General features: G+C 33.7%; 1 protein-coding gene across 2 annotated transcripts in view; it reads left to right on the top strand.

Moving 5' to 3' along the window:
• The first annotated feature begins 669 nt into the window (after nt 1-669).
• The window catches only part of LOC123560236 (probable G-protein coupled receptor 139), a 44,589-nt gene continuing 21,770 nt past the window's right edge, over nt 670-23,488 (top strand). The window contains exon 1 of one of the 2 annotated variants that reach the window (XM_045352474.2): nt 670-1,299. In XM_045352474.2, coding sequence (XP_045208409.1) covers nt 1,276-1,299 — 24 coding nt within the window. In that variant the 5' untranslated portion in view covers nt 670-1,275. Of the gene's footprint in view, nt 1,300-15,901; nt 16,488-23,488 lie in introns of those variants that run through there. The other variant, XM_045352473.2, reaches the window with a different exon arrangement.

The raw sequence follows: 23,488 nt of genomic DNA, 5'->3' as shown, positions 1-23,488 counted from the left end.
TGCATAATAACATCACATTCCGGAAAAATCCTAACGTATGCATTTTTATAACATTTATGCGGCGTCGTGGAAATTATATGGCAAGACAAATGATATAATTTTATTAATCAAATGATTTTATGGACCTTGTTATTTGTCCCCAGTTGATCGCATTAGCCCAAAGAAACCTTACCTTTTATGATGATTGTAATACTAATCACTGAACTAGACCTTGAATTCAACAAATGCTGGGATCCATATTTAAACCTGTTTTCACGCACTGGTCCTGCTTTTTGTAAATTAGCCATGATTTTCTCTTATTGACCAAGCTGAATTTGGTATAGGCTCAGTCTGTTCCTTACGAAATGCTCAAATTATCTTTGCTGTAACCTATATTGCATATTTGAATAAATAAAAATGTGTGTTTATGACAGGGAAGTATGAGAAACTATCCCGAGGCATTACAAACCTATGAAATAATGTGTACTGGTATATTACACGTACCGGAATGTCTGTTATAGGATCTGTTTATTGTAATGACGTAGAACACATCATAGAACATGCTGACCATTAAGCCCGCCAGTAATACAATAGATAGGCACTGGACCAATGGAAACTCTGCCTGTATTAACAGTCTCCAATAAATGCTCAATGACTTTTTTCTCAATATATTACAGTGTGGTTGTAGATATACAGGCGCATATATACAGGCGCATCTGATTTCACTACTTGCGGTAATTATTGGAAGATATCTTGTGTATGTAATTGTTAGGGTAGGGAATTAATTATATTTAAGAACGAGAAAACTAAGACGATAATGGTTTAAATGAAAAGATGAACTGTTCAAAAGGAAATTGTAAGACGAAATTATAAAAAAATCATTTTGGATAAAACAAAGATGTTGTTATACAGTGAGTTTTTCTAATCTCGGAAAGGGAATCAGATCCAGCTGAAGATCTTGCCAACGTTTTATTCAGGCAATGGAGATGCTTTAGATTTTATTTGCAGTAGTGAAGTGGTAATCTATAAAGATCCCATTTTACTGCGAGAACGTTGAAAAAAGTAAACCACTAATATCCTAGTGCTGGCTTTTGTAACAAACTGAAATAGATAACTTCCCTTTAACATTTCTTTAAACAGCTTTGATATCTAGTTGGACTTGATATTTTCAATTGATATCCACTATTGATGCTTGAGATTAATCAGTACCAAAACATTTCAATATTTTGAATTTTAACTGGGCATCGGATTTATTATAATACAATTAACTGTAAATTAGTCAAATGCTTTAAACCTATGCAATCTGGATATACGTCAAATGTAAGTATTGATTTATTTTGGTGTCGAATATAATATTGTTACAATAATATTCAAGAACGCAGAAAAAATGATACTATATCTACACAACTGATTGTCTGAATACTAAGGCACTTTTGTTGTGTAAACATTCAGTTGTATTCTAGACTGATGTAATAGTTGGACAGGTACATGGTATATTTATCGAGCCTGCTTGTGCTCGTCAAAAGCTTCGTGTATATGCGTTAAAACGTGTGTGCTGTTCGCTGGTGTTGTTTTCAAACAATAATGAGTGCTGGAATATATATTTGGTATGAATGTTTCTTCAATGAGAAGACTCGCGCGCAATCAAAAGTCAGTGTGACTGAAGCAATAATGTAGATTTGTCGTGCCAAGTATTTGTATGCATGGAGCAATCGCTTCTATTAAGCAAACTCTAAGTTCAATAATGGAGATTTACAAACATCCTTCTATCTAAAAGGTCAAGGTCACATTTTAGGGGTTAATGGCCATTTTACAGCTTGTTCGGGCCGTGAATTTGGTGTGCATGAAATATTTATTTTTGGCTAAAATGATAAACCTGAATGGGACGTAGTGTTGTATGCAAACCCTATATAATTTATATGTTAATGATCAAGGTCTCATCAAAGAATTCAAAGGCCTTTTATAGCCCGTTCGAGCCGTAAGTTTGACATGCTTTGAGCAATTTCTTTTATTTGGCATAAATGTTTACCTTGACGAGACGAGGTCCCCATCCAACATGTATTTTGTTTAACACGGTGCACAATCACGTGACATGTGACGTTTCAACTGGGGTATCAAGCCAAGCAGAATTCGTAAACAAAACAGTGTTTTTGAAGGTAAAGTTTTTAAAGATATATTTTTGTAAAAGGACACCTAGCTGGTGCAAGTCCTTATATCAATGCGTACCTCCAGTGATATAACATTTGTCCGAGTCTGCTTTAGTTTTGCCGGTAACCTGGACAAACCGCAATGCTTCCAGAGCAAGCGTATTCTCAAATGGCTTGAAAACTAAACCTAAGCGACTGTTCCTTGATAAACGACCAATTTGTTGTCACCGCTGCGTTCTGTTTGATATCTAAGATCATTTTGGTAGGATTTTCGCTAAGAAAATGGCGTATTTCTGGATCGATCGCCGAACTCGAAAATTGTCCGTTCGTAAGTCCAAAAGCTCTCACAGAAAGCACTATTTTAAATCGCTATTTTCTCGTTCCTCTCATTGAGTGCAATGCCGCAATTAACGCAGGTTACGTTTTCCCCCACCAACGCAATATTTTTTATAGTTTACTTTACGTGGATAGTGATATTTTCAAGAAAATATGGGTAACTCAAAAACATGCTTTCACATCAAGCACCAGTTTAACCATTTTTCATTTGTTAATTTTGCCAAGAAGATAAAGTAAAATTATTCTTATGGAATCAGCCACCAATTATTTACTGTATCTCGCACTTGTGTAAAATGTCGATAAAATCCGTGGAGACCGATTGAATCTTCCATTTTCCCGCAATGATTCAACTGGCACGTGGCGTTTATAATGCATTAATCTGGTACTCATGAATATTCCGTATGTGTCCGTTATTAATTTTCGGGGTGCGAACCTAAATAAAGATAATCCTTAAAAAACAATAAAATACATTTATTTGTTAACTTTAGATCCATCTCGTAGTTGTAGGATCGAGTCCTCTGTGTTTCCATATCATTTTGTTTCTTATATGACAACTAAACAGGCAGACGTATCACGATTATCATTAATTTTCTTGAAAAACTATTCTACTATTCAACATTCTTCTTCATGTATGATAGTTCCGCAAAACCGTTTTATGTAATGTCGATATTTCGAACAATAATTTCTATACTTCAATGTAATGGTCGTTACATACTTACCAAAACTAAACCAGGAAAAGAAATAGAGTACACTTACAACTAACGAGAGTTCCAATAATGAAAACGAAGCTGAAACAAAAACGTGCTTGAATTGAGAAAAATTCTCTTAATAGAAATCACTTTTCCTTAAAACTAGTCGAATTTTTCTTTGCTAATACAAAAACAATATAGTAAAACAATTGTACAGAATTTTCCTGATTCGCATGTTTATTAGTCACATGTACATATTTCATTATCCGGTGGCGACGTAGTGTGATTAAAAACCACAGTAGTAACATAATTATCATCGTCATCCATAGACAGGAATTTCTATATATTTGTGAAAGCACTAGCCTATTCAGAAACGTTTTTATATTAAAACAATTTTTAAAGTTGCTAGGAAACCCGCATCATAATGATCCCCGACAGTCCTCGGTTTATAAAACAGCAAATTTTCTGACTGCAGTGTTTACACTCTTTCTGCAGTGTTTACACTCTTATTGTTTCGAGTGCGGGAGGTCGTGGGTTCGATCTCCGGCCGCGTCATACCAAAGACGTAAAAAATGGTACTAGCAGCTTCCTCGCTTGGCGCTCAGTATTAAGGGGATAGTGCTAGGACTGGTCAGCCCGGTGTCAGTATAATGTGACCGGGTGGGGTATCATGCCACGTGTCTACGGCGTGATATTCCAGTGAGGCATTACTATAAAGTTGGGCATTGTGCTTATTGCTACAAGTAGACACCGTCGTTTATATGACTGAAAAATTGTTGAAAAAGACGTTAAACACACACACACACACACACACGCACGCACGCACGCACCCCCACACACTCTTTCTGGGCAAAGCGTATTAAAGCTGTTGCGCACGTGTTTTGTCTGTCGTATTGTTTGGTTATATTGCCAAAATCAATAAGGATTATTAAGGATGTGTATTTTTTTTGCTTTAAACTATTATTGACAAAGGCAGCTGTATTACGATGTAGTAAAAATTGTGACTTGCGATACCGTTTCCGAAGCATTATCCGTCTTATAAATTTCTGTTATTCGTTAAGGTAGTATATGGCCAAAAATGATCACAATGTGTTAATTTCGCATTTTAGCCATTTTATAGAAATACAATGAAATATGTTTACTAAAACATGTACCTCGTGATATTCTAAAACCTAGTGACTTATTTTCAATAAACCATGTCCAATAAAATGACAAGCCTAGTCGGTGTCGGGGTATAATACATGTAAACTTTAAAATAATGCAGTTGGCTCAACAGGACTTTTGCAAAACCGTATTTCTGTAGAAATTATACTAGATCAATATAGATCTTCTATATACTTTCGTCACCTGACCAGCAGATTTTCCGAATATTTGGTTGAACGTGGGCGTAAATTGTAAGGGGCCAGCCTAAACGAATGAACACAACTTAAATATGCGTAAATATCGGAGAATCTTATACGCCATACAGGATTTCATAATGGAACGGAAAGCAGACGTTTCTTAAATCATTTTGGCTGGAAAACTGCACGTGCCTTCCATGACTCTCCTGTGGTATTGACCACGTGTTAACAGCAAATTTAGTATTTGCGTTATATCTTTTGATTATTCAAGTGTTGTCTCGATACAACTAAATTCATTTGAAATCCAATTTGGAAAGGACTCTATGTCAAATAGGAATCATTTTGCTTTATCTTCCTGGCAAAATTAGCAGTAGAAAGAGGTTAAACTGTCCACTAATGATTTTTGCTTGATGTGAAAGCATTTGTCTTAAGTAAGTGGCTGCACGTGCAGTAAACTTTAAAAAATATTGCGTTGGTGGGGGAAAACGTAACCTGCGATAATTGAGACATTGCATTCAACGAGAGGAACGAGAAAATAGCGATTTAAAATAGTGCTTTCTGTGAGAGCTTTTGGACTTTAGAACGGACAATTTTCGAGTTCTGCGATCGATCCAGAAATATGCCAAGTTTTGAGCGAAAATCCTACCAAAATGATCTTAGATATCAAACAGAACGCAGCGGTGACAACAAATTGGTCATTTATCAAGGAACAGTTGCGTGGGTTTGGTTTTCAAGCCATTTGAAAATATGCTTGCTGTGGAAGCATTGCGGTTTGTCCAGGTTACCAACAAAACTAAAACAGACACGGACATATGTTATATCACCGGAGGTACGCATTGATATAAGGACTTGTACCAGTTAGGTTTCATTTTACGAAAGTATATCTTTAAAAATTTTACCTTCAAAAACACTGTTTTGTTTGCGAATTCTGCTTTGCGTGATACCCCAGTTGAAACGTCACGAGGCACGTGATTGTGCACCGTGTTTGAAGCAAATGGGCCGGGCCACAAGTTTTACCAACATTAATGAAGGCCCTTCCCTAACAAAGTTTAGTAACAAAATGTTCAGTTCATAGTTCGTAATTTATGTGTAATATTTAAACCAAATGAGTAAGAGAGAGAAAAAAAGCATTTAGTAAAGCAAGCGATAAAAAAAGAAGTAAGAACTTAATGAGTGTAAATGATTTTAAACAATACAACCAAAGAAACAAAAACAGATAAAGACAAAAAAAAAAAAAAAACAACACACACACACAAAAACTAAAAAGCAGAAAAAGAGGTATTTGCTCGCTGTTCCACACCCCACATTATTTAAAGGTGCATTTAAAGGCTCAGGATACAACCACAGTGATTGGGAAGAATTAATTCAGTAAATTTTGGTTCAGTTAAAACGTTTGGTTTTCTTTATATTATCTTGTATGTTACTTTTATTGACTGGGCAAGTATAATTGAATATTTAACCAACAAATACATCAAGCAACTGAAGTACTTCATACGGATCTGAAAGAAATATATTCATATTGCTTAATAAAATGTTAATTGCTTTTAAAACATTTTCTTCCACGAGTTTATTATTAAGGACAAGATATCACATATAATCAAGATCTAGAATAAAATTAAAATAATTGTCAAATATTCAATAACTTTACCATTATAAATAGTTGTTGTAGGCCGCAAATACATCTACATTTATTCTAAATTGAATACCCAACTTCTTAGGTATATTTTCAATGTTGTTAATGTGTTGCAAATCTGATTTGGATCTGCCATAATTACCACAGGATCAGCAATTTGTAAAACAACTATACACAGTTCACAGGGGTTATCAGCCCAACTTATTCTGTTTTGTTAAATTAGTATTTGTCGGGTGTGCGTGTTGTATTATATTGTGAGATGAATATAATTGATAACATAAGTAACGTTGGTATTTTGTATCGCTCCCACTGTCCTTCCTGACAAAGCAATCGTGACAGAGGGTACCTGACATCTCACAACTGAAGTCAGTATGGCTACGGCCATTGACACTGACACCTCATTGATTCTGCATGCCTGAAATGCTACAGATTGGATCTTCTCCTTTTAATTGGAATTGCAAATGCCTATACATATAATTATTTGTATGAAGACTAACTAACACATTATGTTGATGTATTACCTTGTTAATTTCAAGAGTTTAGATTAATTTCTAATTTACGTTATTAAAATCAATTCTTTTATACTTTGAAATAATAATAATGTCTACTTACATGTACATCGATAGATATTCCTTCTTCCTGGAAGTATATTCAAACGTAAATTCGGATTTCAAATCTTTCTCAAGCAAAATGATTTAATTATTGGTTTCGATGAACGTGTGGGTGATTACTCAATGGTCCTCTTTTAACCACTGGCGGACAATAATAACTGTTTCTCCTGGATGCCGAAATTTATACAGCAATACCAGCACATACCAGCACAGCTATTATTTGTGACTGACCAGCTGAAATCGGAAACCATATACTTGAAGAGATAATAGTTAAACGTATACAATCTAAACAGTAGTTTGTTAGTATCACGTCTTGTTTGTCTTCCCATTGCCCTGATTAGAGACAAACCAATGTAGCATAACAAAACTGTAATTAATATCGGAATACACAAAAGATAGCTGTAGCATTATCTTAATATACTGTTTTTAATGAGGTTTCTTAAAAGAGTAAAATAGAGCATAATTGCTTCAAAAAAAGTAAGTTGAAGAGATGGTAAAGATGTGTGCATACTGTACATCGTGTAGTATTTGTAATGTTTATAGTTTCGCTGACATTCGCAAATAATTCCACTGCCAAAATATAGTTTCTCAAATATCCGTGAATATTAATCTTCACCATGCGCTCAAATTTTTGCGAATTTAAGACTTAGGCCCATGTTTCGAGGAAAAAAGTTCGAACATCACCAAAACAATAAAGAAAGAATTGTTTTACATGAAAAATAAACAACATATAAAACATTTATATTATTCTACAAAACCATTGCCAATGTATTCACATATATATTAAATTCCGGAAAGGGACTGCATAAAGGGACACATGTACTCAAATTTTTGCGAATTTAAGACTTAGGCACATGTTTCGGGGAAAAAAGTTCGAACATCACCAAAACAATAAAGAAAGAATTGTTTTACATGAAAAATAAACAACATATAAAACATTTATATTATTCTACAAAACCATTGCCAATGTACTCACATATATATTAAATTCCGGAAAGGGACTGCATGAAGGGACCACACTTCTGGACAGTTCAACGTCTTTAAAAACTCGCCATTTTTTAAAAGCTGTTGCATGTCTTCGTTTTGATGCATTTGCAATAATGTCTTAATGCATAAGCCTTACATAACTAGGTTAAACATCGTTTTTGACAATTGTTTATTTTACTTTCTTTACAAATGGCATTGTTTTAAAGGGGGGACAACTCTTTTAGAATATTTTAAGTATCCAGTGCTACGAGACAGAACAGTAAAAAAATGTATTGTATAGGACAGATAGGCTGTTTGTAAAGATTTTGTTCATTTCTCTGATTTTGTGATATACTGCTAAACCTCAAAACCAAGCAATGGCTAAAGAAAGATACGCAAAAATTACCCAATCAGCAAGTATTTAGAAAATTAGCATCCTGTTATACTTTAATTTGAGAAACGTGAGTAAGGAAATATTCAAAAACTGTTGCACTTGTGAAAAGAATTGGGCTTTTAGACATGTTTACAAATCCGAAGTGATCGCTCTAAAGATTTGTCAGGGTTTATTTTTGAACAGCGAAAACACAATAAACATCTCTGTTCAAGACCAGTATGCTATGAAAATGTCTTGCTTATACTTAACTGTCTCTGCATCTGACATAAGTGTTAAGTTATCATTAACATTATTCGAAAAGGGATTATTAGGATATTACAACAGGATATTTAAGGACATACGGAAAAAAGTGGTAAAATGACATGAAACATTAGAAGGTTACCAACAAAACAAACAAGATTTCGATTTTTGTGTGATCTCATTTCTCATTTCATGTTATTCGCGTGAATAACCATAACCGTTACTCATTTAGAAAGTGGTGTTGGATAATTGATTAAGGTTTGGCCTTTATGTTAATACTGCCTACGATACAGACAACATGTATCTGTATTGATCATCATTTATTTGTTTTAAGCAAACACTGACAATCTTCATGTACCCAAAACTTTATCCAGCTTTATTTCAGTATTTGTGGTTCGAAAGTGTTTAGTGTACATTTTCAGGATTGGAATGTTTGATGTGATTTTGAGGTGTTGCTTTGATGTCTGTTTTCGTATAAAAGTGAATGTGTGAACAAAACAGATTTAAAATAACTTTATTGATGTAAGTTACTGATTTTTGAAATGTTTACAAAGACAAGTTTAATCCAAAACTGTTATTATTAACTGTAATTATTTAAAGCAGTGCATTATATTTACATATTTATACAAATAGGATAATTAAAATGCGTTTTAACATGGTCAGGGATATTAAAGTCGGTAGTATCAAAACTGGCGAGTTTGCTAAGTGGGCATTTGTTAAATGTTTTTATCCATTGAAAGTAGGTATGTGTATAGAAACGTTTTCCAAACTAAGAAATGTAATAAAGCAAATCATATTTAGTCTAACCACCTACATGAATATAAAATATGAAACTGTTTGCACTTCGATTTTTACTGTTGCTTTTTTCACTGAATGTCCAGCCTACCGAGGTATGACTACATGGGATTTCTCAACCATGAAAATCAGAGATAAAGTAGTTTTAGTTACTTTCTTATATGATATATTCAACTCTTGACGAAACCTTTAACGCCCCCTCGATATATGAGCTGCTCCATGAGAAAACCAACATAGTGGCTTTGCGACAAGCATGGATCCAGACCAGCCTGCGCATCCGCGCAGTCTGGTCAGGATCCATGCTGTTCGCTAACGGTTTCTCTAATTGCAATAGGCTTTGAAAGCGAACAGCATGGATCCTGACCAGACTGCGCGGATGCGAAGGCTGGTCTGGATCTATGCTGGTCGCAAAGCCACTATGTTGATTTTCTCATGGCGCGGCTCAATTATGTATCAATATTTCTCACATTGTATATTGTGAATAACGAGCGGATTTCGTTTTCAGGCAAGAAACGATTGTGAAAGAAATATATTTACTTTCCCAATCTTTGGAATAAATCTGTGTTTTTTTAATATTTGAACATACATCACTCAAAAGTCAATTTCCTTCTCTCACGGTATGTTTACGTTTTGTAAAAGCACTACGTTTATGAGTATTTTTGTAAAAAATTAGGTTATGATAATAAAATGAAAATAAACTTGACTTCGCTGAAACATTGACACTTTTTAACAACAAATTAGTAAAAATGTGAGAGAAATTTATAAACATAATTATGAAAGATACCGCCCGTCTCTATAATATGTTCTTGTTTTTTCATGCGTAAAGGTTTAAGGATGAATAGTATAACAAAATCAAACACATTTATAAAATATACATCTTCAACCAAAAGATGCAACAAGATGCCAGAGAGTTAGAGACGGCAAACAGACGCTTCTGATGATTTAATGTCATGCCTTTGCTGTTTAAATACGACTGAAAGCCTACTTTTATAATAATGATTATTATCTTATGGAAGACAGAATTTTATCTGACAACTTTTTAAGTTACTTCTTACCTTTGAACGTTTTAATCAAAGACATCATGTCTGATCTAACGTGTAATAACAAACTGCATCTTGCACTGTCACAATTGACTGGGAAATAAGAAATAAAAAATGCAACAGGTTTAGGCATTGCATAATAATTTGTTTTCCAACAAGTATAATATATTCGTCTGTGGTTTACCTATAAATCATTGCAGCAGATGTTTTGTCAGCTTGTTATACGATAAAAAAGTGAAGCACCTCTCGGTATATGACGGGAAAAATGTTATTTTTCTGCTTGTAACAAAATGTCATATCTAAGAGCAGGTGTTGTAACACTGTATAGACAGAATAAGTAAAAGTATAAATATATTGATCAGCAGTGTCTATGCCTAGATAGGGTAATTTGTGATGGCTTATTGTCAGTGCAATCTATGTTGTAAAAGACAATTTTGTCCATTCGATTTGCAAACTTTTTGAAGGTCTGGCCTGACACATAATAGTGACATAAACTTAAAAAATACAAACGACAAAGATAAGCTTTTTAAGACAAGAAAAGAAATCAAAGAGCAGAAAAGTTTTTTGTCGGACATCACTTGGAAATTCTTTCCTTTTGATGAATGTGCCAAAAAGAAATAATTGTCATCCATAAACTCTAAAACATGTGAATGTGCATTTCTAAAGCACATACTGATGGATTCCCAAATGTATGTTTTATATGTAAGCGTATCCAAAAACTTTGTTCAGTGTGATGCAATAATTACCGTTTGCGTAATTTGCGTAATAATATTGACAGTAGCTGTGCAAATGTTTCGGGTCGCATTTTGTAATCGCAAAACCCAAATAACCAATTTGTTATTTAAGACATAGTTACTGATTTTATCCTCCGACAAAATTTCTTAAGAGGACCTTTCAAATAATTCTTAATGATACAAATGTCAAAAACCAGATAGGCTTGAGGGTGTTAATTGTCCGAGCCATTCTGTTTTAAGTGTACATTTCTTAAAATAATAAAAAGGTGATCCACATATTTATACAGTTATTTGAGGAAGATAATTTACGTCCTTGGTATTTTAAGTATTAATTCTTTAAAAGTCGTTTTTAGAGTTACTTATCGTCATTTCAGGTGTAGTTTATAAACACTTATTATTCTAAACTTTTTAAGGGTTTTATAGTTTAACATTTAAAAAATTTAAATTGTAACTTTCGCAAACATACGAATAAAATATCAAATCCTGACATGTATTCCAAGTATTTTTTCATAAAATATTGTTAATTTTACCATGGACGTTATTTATGTCCTTAATTTAACTTTTGTATGGCATTATAGTTCAAGGTTGAATTATGCCAATTTGTAATCTAAATAGCCAGATTATTTTCCCTTTCAAGCCTCTTTGTCCAACATTCATGAAAACCCATCAGACTGTCTGTTTTCCTAGGGTCTGCAACAAAGACACCAGCGTTATATCACCTCCTTTTCTATCAGTACTATATGCACTGCTTTATTTTGCGCAGAGTTTCTTTTTGCTGCATATTGCAGCAATTTTCATACTTTTAGAAAAATAGTTTTTACATTTATCCAGCATTCCCATTGAAAAAACATTTTGAGTGTAGGGTTCCGTGAAATGGATGATTATTAAAACAAGTAATCTTAAAATTTTATAAAATTTCACTTGTATATAATACTCTGAATAGCTGACGCGCTGCCGTTAGCTGTGAACTTCCAAGGGTAATGAGTTTACACTAACATAAAACCATGTTAAAATCAGGCCGTCAAACATAAAAGCTTCAGACAAGAAATTGATCGATCTTATCTAAAATCTAACATAAGTATGGCCTTCGAATGATTAGTTTTCACGTGAATACAGCCTGCATTGCGAATATTTCTATTTTTACAAACATCTCCTAGATACTGCTAAAGTGGATGTCTCGAATTCGTTTATAAATGTTATATCCCGTGTTTTCTACACCAAAGTTCAGTTTAAATAAAACAAATTCCAACAACTCGTCATAGTTTAATTTGTTAGTATGTTTTTTTTATTTCTTCGTCGTGACCAAGACGTTCCTCCTACAATTTGTTAAAAGCCTAACATGATTTTGGCTTAATTGTTTGCCATTCTCCACATTATATCGATACCTGTATGTAGGCTTCTTTTGTATCACGTTTATAAACCTCAAATATGAAATAAAACGTGTACTGTGAACCTTTTTCTCAATTTGTGAATATAAAGTAAAACATGTTCTGTGTACCTTTACTCAATTAGCGAAAATAATATAAAACTTGTACTGTGTACACTTACTCAGTTTGCAAATCTGATATAGAACGTGTACTTATACCTTTACCCCAATTGTTAATATAATATAAATCGTGTATTTTGTACCTTCACTAAGTTTACGAGTATAACATAAAACTTGTACTATGTACCTTTACCCAATTAGCGAATATAATATAAAACGTTTACTGTGTAACTTAAGTCAACTTTTGCAAATATGATATAGAACTTGTACTATGTAGTATGTACCTTTACCCAATTAGCATATATAATATGAAACGTTTACTGTGTAACTTAGTGTACCTTTACTCAAATTTTGCAAATATAGAGAACGTAAATTGTTGTTGTTATTACAGTTTATGTACATGCTTGATGCAACTTCTTCTTTTTCCTTATTTAAATATTATCTCATGTTACCCAGTAATTTAATAACCCAAGCACAAAAAGCGCTATTTTTTTGGTGGTCTGAGCATGTGATATATTTCTTCGAGTTTTATTGATAATATTCGCCCGTTATTTTATACTCGATGCACAAAATTCCACGGATGGATTTTTTTAACAAAAATATTGGTGGATATGATTCTATCAAATATTCTTCCGGATGGAGGTACATCAGCAATGATTAGAACTAACTAGATGATTTTAGAGTTTGCTTGTGGAGCGTTCATTTAGCGTCCCACGAGATATCAAAATAACAAATGTACTCCTGGTTAATCAGTGAAGGGAAATATTCCTGTTTAATAATTAAATTGGTTATTATGGCATGCAGTGGGTAAAGTGTTACCGCCTAGTTTTCTATCGCTGCATAATGTGTAGGTTACGTCGTGTGTGTTTATATAAGAAATCTGACAGATTGTTGGAGAAATTTATACAATATAGATCTATGTAGTGCATCAGTCTGCGATATATGTGTAACTAAAGGTCTTTGTACTGTACTGTGTTGTAACGAAATGTAATGTAATGGATGTAAGAAAATGCAATAAATACGGTAATATATCGCAAAAATGCCTGTTACAGACCAATCACAACCTAGTGACCTACTCTTACACCTACTTTAACTTCGTTAAAATCATTCTGACAATAATGATATTGTATAACTGTACACCATGCCTGAAATCATGTGTTTTCACAACTTTTTCTGTCAGCCATAGGGCCTGTTAAGCTTTTTTATTAAGCCGGTCTCTTTTTCTGTGTATTTTAAAGTTTCAAAACACAGCTAAAATCCATTTCACTTTGTGAAAAAGGTAGACATTTGTATTTTTTTCAACGTAAATCATGTATAAAACCATTATTCTGCTGTGGTTAATTAAAAATGTATTTAAGAACATACCGTTCGCAAGGTGTTTGCATTAAGTTAAGGAAATGTTATGTATACATTTAATGTAAGTTATTATTACCTTTATACATTGCAAATGTTCAGACATAAATAAAAGTCGTAAGGTTTTGTTATTACGAAATATTCACACCAGTTAGCCGGCAAGTTACATACTATTTTAATCATGTGTAATGCAAACATATGTTTATGGCGTCTCATGCTTGAAGGTCTATATATTTTAATGTTATGCAATTCTATAGACACGGTTATTTGCAGCTGTCCCCACAATTTCTAGTAATAAATGTTGTTATTTAAACCTTGAGGCTGCACTCAGTATTAATCAATATAGATTATTATGATGGATGTGCACTGGATAAGTTGACTGGAACCTTTTTTGTTCACGTTATGTACAATTTAGTAAAACTGGTACCATTATAACCAGTAGCATGTTTGCTAGCAATTGTACTTATAAAAATAAATAGAATTAGATAACACAGTACAACACTAGAGTTATTTAGTTACCATAATAACAGTCAACGTTTTGATTTAGTGTAAGGCAGTCATACGTGGTCTGACATAGAAATCACGCCAAAAAACATCTAAAACTCTGAGCAAAAGAACAACAAAAAGAAACTAATGGAAAAATATTTCAGACGGGTTGCTTCAAACATCCAACAAGTACATATTGATATAAGCTAAATATTGATAAAGGGGAAGGAATTGGTAAGGGGCGAAATTGGGTCGGGGTGGGGAAGGAATCCGAATGTTGAACAAGGACGAATATACAAGGGAATGCCAGGTTCTTTAAAAAAAAAACAGTCGCACTACAACGTAAACCACAATAGCGTAGACACTCATGTACCAAAGAAAAACACACAACGACGATCAACTGAAAAACATAGAAAACCAACAAGCAACACATAAGAAAATAGTAGGGCACCGTTATAGACTCACAAGCTTACAAACGCACCCACACAAGTAGGAAAAAACAACCAAGTACCGTCTTGGGATTGCCAAAACAAGGAGGAGCCACGAAAACTTACTAAAAGTAAAGGGGGAGGGGATGCAAAAAGTAGCGTAAATGCAAGGCAAATGAGAGGGCAAAAGGGGGATTAAATAGTACAGTTTTGAATTATTGCAGAAAAGACGAGTTTTAAATTGCGTATCTTAAAAGATAGCTCAGTCATCCGTAAGCAGTACTTCTGATAACTTGAAAAGGCAAAATACGCGTATAAATTGGTTTGTTTATAATTTCCCGAGAAAACAATCTTGTATTTACATGTCTGTTAAATGTATTTGTAACGGTTTCAGAGACTATGCTCTCGTTGAAAACGAATATTCGTAAGTATTCTTGAAACGATACACTAATTTTAATGACAAAAGTTATTCTGTATATGTTTTGTATTTATATAATACAATATAATATAAGTTATAAAACAAACTAACCCTAAAGTTTATGTGAAATTTTCTTCTACATAAAAAAGAAATACACGATACAACATAGGAAAAGATAAACATTAAATCATCAGCATTGAATCATAGTAGACTCAGTTTAATGTAAGGAAACTGAGGAAACATAAAAAAGGGAAGCCCGTCCCCCTCCCACTCCCAGTCCGCAGAATCATACAATCGAAATTGCCGGCTAATGATTTGGCCTTTGCGAGATCAGCCTGATCATGTTCTGCATTGTTCGCTATTCAGTTAGTAAAGTTTCAGTGAACACCCCTTTGAATAATAAGTGATGATACTGCCAAAACTGAATAATGGACTGGTTCATTTTAGAAATTTGGCAGGCTAAAGGTTGACATTTGCTGTTTCCGCGCATTGTATTACTTGTGCTTATGGAAAATTATAGGTTCTCTGTTTTTGAATAAAGTCTTCATTTTTGTATACGCAGTCAAATATATTTTTTCTGCATGATTTCCTTTCTACATTACATTTTACATTATAAAGTCTATTACACATAACATAATGATTATGGCCAGTAATGACTAAATGTATTAATACTTTTTCATTGCTTTGCCGTTTTGTTTAACACAGCAAATCAACCTGCGTTAAATCTTCCAGATACCAACAGCACAGCAAAATAATTTTCAATAGTGTCTCAGTAATCGGAGATATGTCGGCGCATTAGTGTTCACGCAATGTGGTCATATTGGAAGCTGGCTCGCGCTATATACTTTACAGATATAAGGTTAAAACATTTGGCACCAAGCGTATTGGAAAAAATAAATTATGTACAAATATTTAAGAGGAAAATAGCGAGAAAAATGTGAAAATTAATGCATTTCGGATACGACTCAGATATTTTACGCGTTTGACTCTTATACATTTCGGTATATTGAGGAAGTAAGACATTTATTTACAACTTCAAAGGAGAAAATTCTTCATTACTAGTTATGGTTTTTAAAGAAATATAATCAAACTTCAGCGTTATTTGTTTCTTAATTGTGGATCTAGACAGACTAATATTTGTACATTAATGAGTCTATTAATATTTGAATAGCTAAATAAGGTTGACAAATTCAGTCGTTTAAAATTTCATACAGCTTTTACAAATACTTGACAATACCGCTCACGCTCTAGAACGTTTTGATGGCAGCGGACAAAGTATTTCTTCAATAACCATTTAAAGCTTTGCGTTTTCTTACCAAACCAATATTCCGTATTTTAATCGAATACTGGATTAACGGTTTCTTTCTTGCCGTATATGCCTTAAACGTATGTCATTAGGATGCACGCCTAACGTAAGTACTTACATATTTTAGTACATTTTTTATCAAAAATTATTTTGATTATTATTTAGCATTAAATATAACGTAAAATGTTAGTTACTCAGATAGAATAAAGGACATTTCTCCTAAAAAGTATGGGTTTACTCTTTTACACAGCTTTGATTGAATGAAAATATTCAAGCCTTTGCATAAATCCTCCTTAAATCGTGTTAGATTACGTTTGATATGAACTGGTTTTCTGTAACGTTCTTAATTAACAAATAAATATAACTTTATAACGGACTTTTTATATTTATTTTTAAATTCCTGTTTAAATTAAAGGAATGCATTTTCTTCTTTAAGTAAGGTTTTTCTTTCTAAACATTTTTAAGTGTAAACTGATAATAGCGGTCTCCTTCATACAACCTGACGACAGTTCACAATTCTGTTTCTATATTTCGACACAAAATATTTAAATGCTGGTAATTAAGTTCTACATGATAAGGTATATCTGCACGTTTGGATCACAGTTGTTCTACAATGTCGAGGTTTTCAGTTCTTCAGGATGTACTAAAATTTTAGCTTATATGAAATTGTGTGGTTGATAATTACCTTTTATTCTTATGTTCACTCCAATAAAACATATAACCGTATGACTCATTTTAAAATTGCACCTGATTAAAGTGATCCGAAAACTGTAAGCTGATACTATGCGATTGTTATAGAGTTATTTTACGTTTTAATACAAGACGTTTTATATCTTTATAGAATATAGTAACAATACTTAATTAATTAAAACACTAACCGACTGCATTTTATGTATAGCATGATGAACGTTTGAATATGTCAAATCATGGCATTGCATAAAAATGACGTAACACACTCAACTCCGATACAAACGTTGCAGTTTACCTTCATGGTGGCATATTTCTGCCACGAGAAAGCTAGGTAGCTATCGCGATAATTAAAAGAATTATCGTGATAAAGCGAAGTTTTCTGAAAAGATTTTCTCAATAGTCGGAAGTTTTCTGCAAATATTATTGCGATAATTTACATTATTATCTCAAAACTTTTTGCGTAAGTGCCCACAACTGCCATGTATTATCTAGAAAAAGAAATATTGATATTTCGAACTTTTCTGAAAAGTTTCCTAGAAATAATTTTACCATAATATCTCGATATATTTTTATTTAGTGCCCAGAGCTGCCATTTTGATATCTATAAATAGCACAGATGGAACACTGTTGATCCAATGTAATTTATACGGAAACGTTTATGGGCCTCGCAATGTCGCTTTAGATAACGCAAATATCGACATATTTTCGCGAGAAATCAACATATTACCACAACAAGTCGATATATTTTATTGACATATTGCATTCATTTTTGCAATGTTTAATTATTTTTTTCTCGAGATCCGCGTAAGCTATAAAGATATTTCGACATATTATGACGATATGAAATGACCCTTTCTTGATTTACTAAAGTGAGTTCTCGTAATATATAGTAATTGCTCTCTTTTGAAATATGAAATTTGGGTTTACAGGCCCGTACCAAGTATTTTCATATTGGGTGGACATTTCCAACACCATGCTAGTAAGCCAAATCTACTAGCTGGAAGTTTAATCAGTATAATAAACGCAATTTTGGAAATTATTTCGGGAATTGTTGCACTGACCCTGTTCCTAGAAGCCTGGCTTACCACCAATATAAAGTGACCGTAGGGCAGGTTAGACTGTACTTTTACAACTATAAATCAGCACTTAGTTTGCAATTTTCGGGAGCGCGATGTGTTAAAAAAAGCGGTTCCTAAAAACAACAGTAACGTTACCATAATTTCTTTGAATTCTGACAACACACAAAAGATATATGAATGTACACAAAAAAAGAACAAGTTCCATATTTCCTGTAATGAATAAAATATGTAGAAATTATCGATGAAAAAGTATACACTATTCAAGCTGACAACTTATAGTATGTAAGTTCCTAATCCATGTGAGATGACATAGATAGCAGATAGTCTTACAAACGCATTGGTCCGTCAAATGCAATGCAACAGATATTTTAGGAAACCCAAGCAGTCTTAATCTACTTCGTAAAAAACTCAACATTTTATTTATTTATTTCCCTTAATCACCTTTTTTAAGAAATCCGACAGTATTCTAGATGTACTTCATAAAAATATTAAAACTTGTTTATATTTTTAGTTTAAGAAAGAGTTGTTATTTTCGAACGTTCTTTAATAAAATACATTCATAAAACATAGTCATTGTATTTTTTTTTTAATTTGAATATTTACTTTTTATTACGAAATCCATGTTTAACCTAGATCTACTTTATGAAAAACATTTTTGTTTTTTAATATAAAAGTGTCTTGGTGTTCATGAAATCCATAAAAATAGAAAAAAAATCGAAGAATTGTTTAACTTTTACAACACCTGACGGACGTCTGTTGTGAAAGTAAAACTGTGGATATTTTACTGTGAGACTGTTTTTTCTCTAATTTTCTTTATCTGTTTAATTTGTTAGTTGTTCCTTTTTTGGAAAGAACGTGCACTCAGAAAAGATTGATAAAAATGTGTTATGTGCTAGTGATATGTTATTTGTTCACAGACAATCCAAACTGTGTATGAAGTTATTCTCTGCTTCACACTATCTGTCAACGAGTAGCATTAAGGCACTAACAAATTGCCGTAAACCAGAAATAAATTTTTAGTCTTGCTATTACTAGCAGCTCTGCCGAGTCTCTTTATAGAAAGGCAAATGATCCGCCGAGCAAAAATTTGGTGCCTAAGTACTCATAAACTGCCTATACAGTGAAACCGCATTTTTATAGAGATACTACACATTTTTATTTTATGTTTATGTTTATTGTGTATTCGTATAATCTGCTTGACGAGACCCCTGATCCACGCATACATACTGAATCCTAACCAAACACACCTCTCCTACACCCCTGCTCACTGTCATTGAATTGACTTTGTATACATATAGTCGGGTTAAGTCGAGAATTTGCGTTAGAAAATCAAGAAATGGATGGTTTATATCGACATAATATATCGAGATATCATTACAGCTTACGCGGATCTCGAGAAAAAATGATTAAACATTGAAAAAACGAATGCAATATGTCAATAAAATATAACGACTTGTTGTGATAATATGTTGATTTCTCGCGAAAATATGTCGATATCTGCGTTATCTTACACGACATTACGAGGCCCATAAACGTTTCCGTAAATTTAACAAAAAAATCTTCTTCTCAAAAACCAGAAGCCCTAGAGCTTAGATATTTGACATGTAGCATTGCCTAGTAGACCTCTACTAAAGTTGTTCAAATCATGACCCCGGGGTCAAAACTGACCTTGCCCTAGGGGTCACTTGATTTTACATAGATTTTTATAGGAAAATCTTCAAAATTTTTGAAAAAATAAACCAGAAGGCCTAGAGCTAAGATATTTGACATGTAGCATTGCCTAGTGGACCTCTACAAAATTTGTTCAAATCATGACCCCCGGGGTCAAAATTGACCCTGCCCCAGGGGTCACTTGATTTTACATAGGAAAATCTTCAAAAATTTTTCTAAAAATAAACCAGAAGGCCTAGATCTCAGATATTTGACATGTAGCATTGCCTAGTAGACTTCTACAAAATTTGTTCAAATCATGACCTCCGGGTTCAAATTGACCCCCGCCCCATGGGGTTACTTGATTGTACATAGAAAAATCTTCAAAATTTGCTAAAAATAAACCAGAAGGCCTAGAGCTTAGATATTTACATGTAACATTGCCTAGTGGACCTCTACAAAATTTGTTCAGATCTTGACACCCGAGGGTCAAATTGACCCCACCCCAGGGGTTACTTGATTGTATATAAGGAAATCTTCATAAATTTGCTAAATATAAACCAGAAAGCCTAGATCTTAGATATTTGATATGAGATATTGTCAATATCATCATCATATTTCATCACCTTGTTTTTATTGTCTTGATGTAAATAAGCCTTTACTTGTTTGTCAATCTTTCAAACTTTCTGTGTAGTCTTTATCCTCTTAAGATAGAACACATCCTATGTAACATTGCCTAGTAGACTTCTACAAACTTTGTTCAAATCATGAACCCGTGATAACATTGGCCCCGCCCCAGGGGTCACTTGATTTTACATAGGAAAATCTTCAAAAGTTTTCTAAAAATAAACCAGAAGGCCTAGATCTTAGATATTTGACATGTAGCATTGCCTAGTAAACTTCTACAAAATTTGTTCAAATCATGACCACCGGGGTCAAATTGACCCCGCCCCATGTAGTCCAGTAAATCTAGTGTCAAAAATGCAAATAAAGGAAAAAGATTGCACAGAAATGGTTTCTCTGTTTTCATGTTCTACATGTGGTGAGTCAACAGTGAAAAATCTACCATAATCTAAGTACGCAAAATATGACTTTTTGGGCAAAAAGCTGGAAACTGTATCTAAAATCGCGATTTTCTGGAATACTGATTATACGCATATATATATGAGTAAATTGGAATTTTGAAGCTTAAAAATGTTGAAACTTACCTTGTATATTGTTTTTAATGACTTCTTAACATTGCATGTATAAAAAGATACACAGCAATACAATTGAAACCATTTTATAGTGCATTTTAAAGTACTTTAACTGTGTTGCAAATATTTTCGTTTTAAATTTGTGTATCGGATTTGGAAGAAAAGGGTTGGAACCCTATTAATTTCTTTAATTCAAAGAATAACTCTATGAACTTTCTTTTAAAGTCAAATACAGGACCGTAGGAAGCAATTTTAGATGCGGGGGGACGGGGGGGGGGACCTCGCTGTTAAAAATTGCTAGGATAATTACCAAAATCGGCCCCCGCCCCCGTTACTATGGCCCTGAAATACACACTTCGGCAAGTAAGCATGCGGGTAAGAATGAATTCTTTTATTGAATTTCCATGTCTAACTTACATAGTTACTTCCTGTACATTTCGTCACCTTAGTGCAAAAAGTCAATAAGTTCTTCTTTAAGTCAATGCCGTTATCCACTTCTTGCGTTGAGGTGACGATTTGTAATCATGGTGTCTGCTAAACATTTAACATTCAGGAAACACTGTTTCTCAGCAAACAGATATTTCTGAATTAGTCTACCAACCTATCTACCAGGAGATATTCTGCAAGTGTGTTACCTTTTATTTCTTCAGAAATAATCAAACAAGCACTGATTTCTAAGCTATTATTTTTGTAGATGTAGTGAAATGAGGGGTGGTGGGGGGGGGGCGATAACAGGCAATAGCTCTGGGGGTGTTAGTTCTTTATTGTGTCCAGACTCTAGTCTTGAGGAAATCAGTGATGAGACTCCGCAGAGGAGCAGTACATTGACCGGTAACCAGCTTGATGACTGTATCAGATGATGGTGGGAGGAATATTGCTGACACTACTAATGCTAGTAGGCCTGGTAGGAATAACACCATATTTATTCCCAACAAGTTGATTAGTACTGGAGATCATTAAGAGACTGTATCCACTCATAATCTTAGAACTATGTGTGTTAGTGCAGATACTGTACTTTTAAGCCTTTCTCGGAGCGTCCCTTGCAGTTTAGAAAATACGGTCACCGTATCAACCCTTAAATCCAACATCTAAAACAATCTAGTCAGTAATACAAATACTGTATCTACTATTTTGTTCAATGCCACGTGCAATATAGATAATGTGGATACCGTAGTTACCCTCCAGTCTAGCACCCATATGATTTGGACAGTGTTACAAATACGATACTTTACCACCCTTCCTTCGCCATATGCACTATCACAAACGCTAGCACCCCATATGCCTTAAGCCATGAATCAGATACCTTACTACCGTTTCTTTGGATGCCCTAGAAAGAATGGATACTGTAGTCACCCCTGTTTCTAGCGCTCAATGTGTTCTGTACAATAATGCAGATACTATGTATCTAACTTTTCTCCTAGTTCCATGTGTGCTTTAGACAATATGAATGCTGCATTCATCCCACTTCTGACACCAATATAGCGAAAATTGCCTTCGCTATACTGGAGCCGACACTGCTATTAGGGGCGGAAGATGGTTAACAAACAGATATAAGTATAATGCAGTCACTTTCTACTCAAGATTGCCTTTGATTTCAATTGGTGTTACAGAATACATGTAGATTCAATTGAGTCTGGAAGTGGAGCGATGCTGCTCGTCGATGATTGGTCCACTTGGCCAGGTGATTTGATATTTGGAGACATAATTATGAGTAGATCAAGATTTTATTTCATAGGACTGTCATTGATAGAAAAGTTTGTATTGATATATCAAAAGGCAAGTAACGATGGTATATTGATATATAGAAAATAACAGGCAACTGTCGTTTGATATCAATGTTATCAGGTCGAGGTTGATATGTGCTGCCGAGACCTGATAACATTGGTATCAAAAGACAGTTGTATGTTTTTCTATATATACCTCATCTCTTGTTTTGTAAAATTGATTCCTGAAGCAAAAAATAAATAAATTTATATTTTATGGATTTGAAAATTCATCAGCTCCTGGAATATCTGAATGAAAAATGACAGCGCCATCTTGAATTAAATCTGGACAATTATTTTTTTAACTTTCTGAGATTTTTATAGAAACTAACAATAAGAGAGACTCTTACCTGCGTGAAAATTAGAAAAAAAATGCTCTCTTGAGTAAATCAGAATATACTTTATTTCTACATTTTATAAATTTGTATCGGGCAACTACATCACATGTCCTGAGCACTGAACATTTCATTTCCACAGACATTTTGATATTATGATAAACGTTAGGGGGCCTACACAATGAAATCATATTAAATGCTACTCTATGGCTATGGTAGCAGGTAGCTACTGTCATATTAGACTTAATGTGCCACCAAAATCGCTTTGTCGCTACCTTCTGTCTATGCTAGCAGGTTCCTAAAATCGAAAGTGGGAGCTCTCTTCTAGTAGTGAGTAGGTAGCAGGTACATAGCAGATATTCGCTACCACCTGCTACAAGTTCTTGCTATAAAA

The sequence above is a fragment of the Mercenaria mercenaria genome, chromosome 10 (assembly GCF_021730395.1).
Source record: "Mercenaria mercenaria strain notata chromosome 10, MADL_Memer_1, whole genome shotgun sequence".
NCBI lineage: Eukaryota > Metazoa > Mollusca > Bivalvia > Venerida > Veneridae > Mercenaria > Mercenaria mercenaria.
The sequence above is the reverse complement of the archived record's forward strand: the minus strand, read 5'-3'. Positions and strand labels throughout refer to the sequence as shown.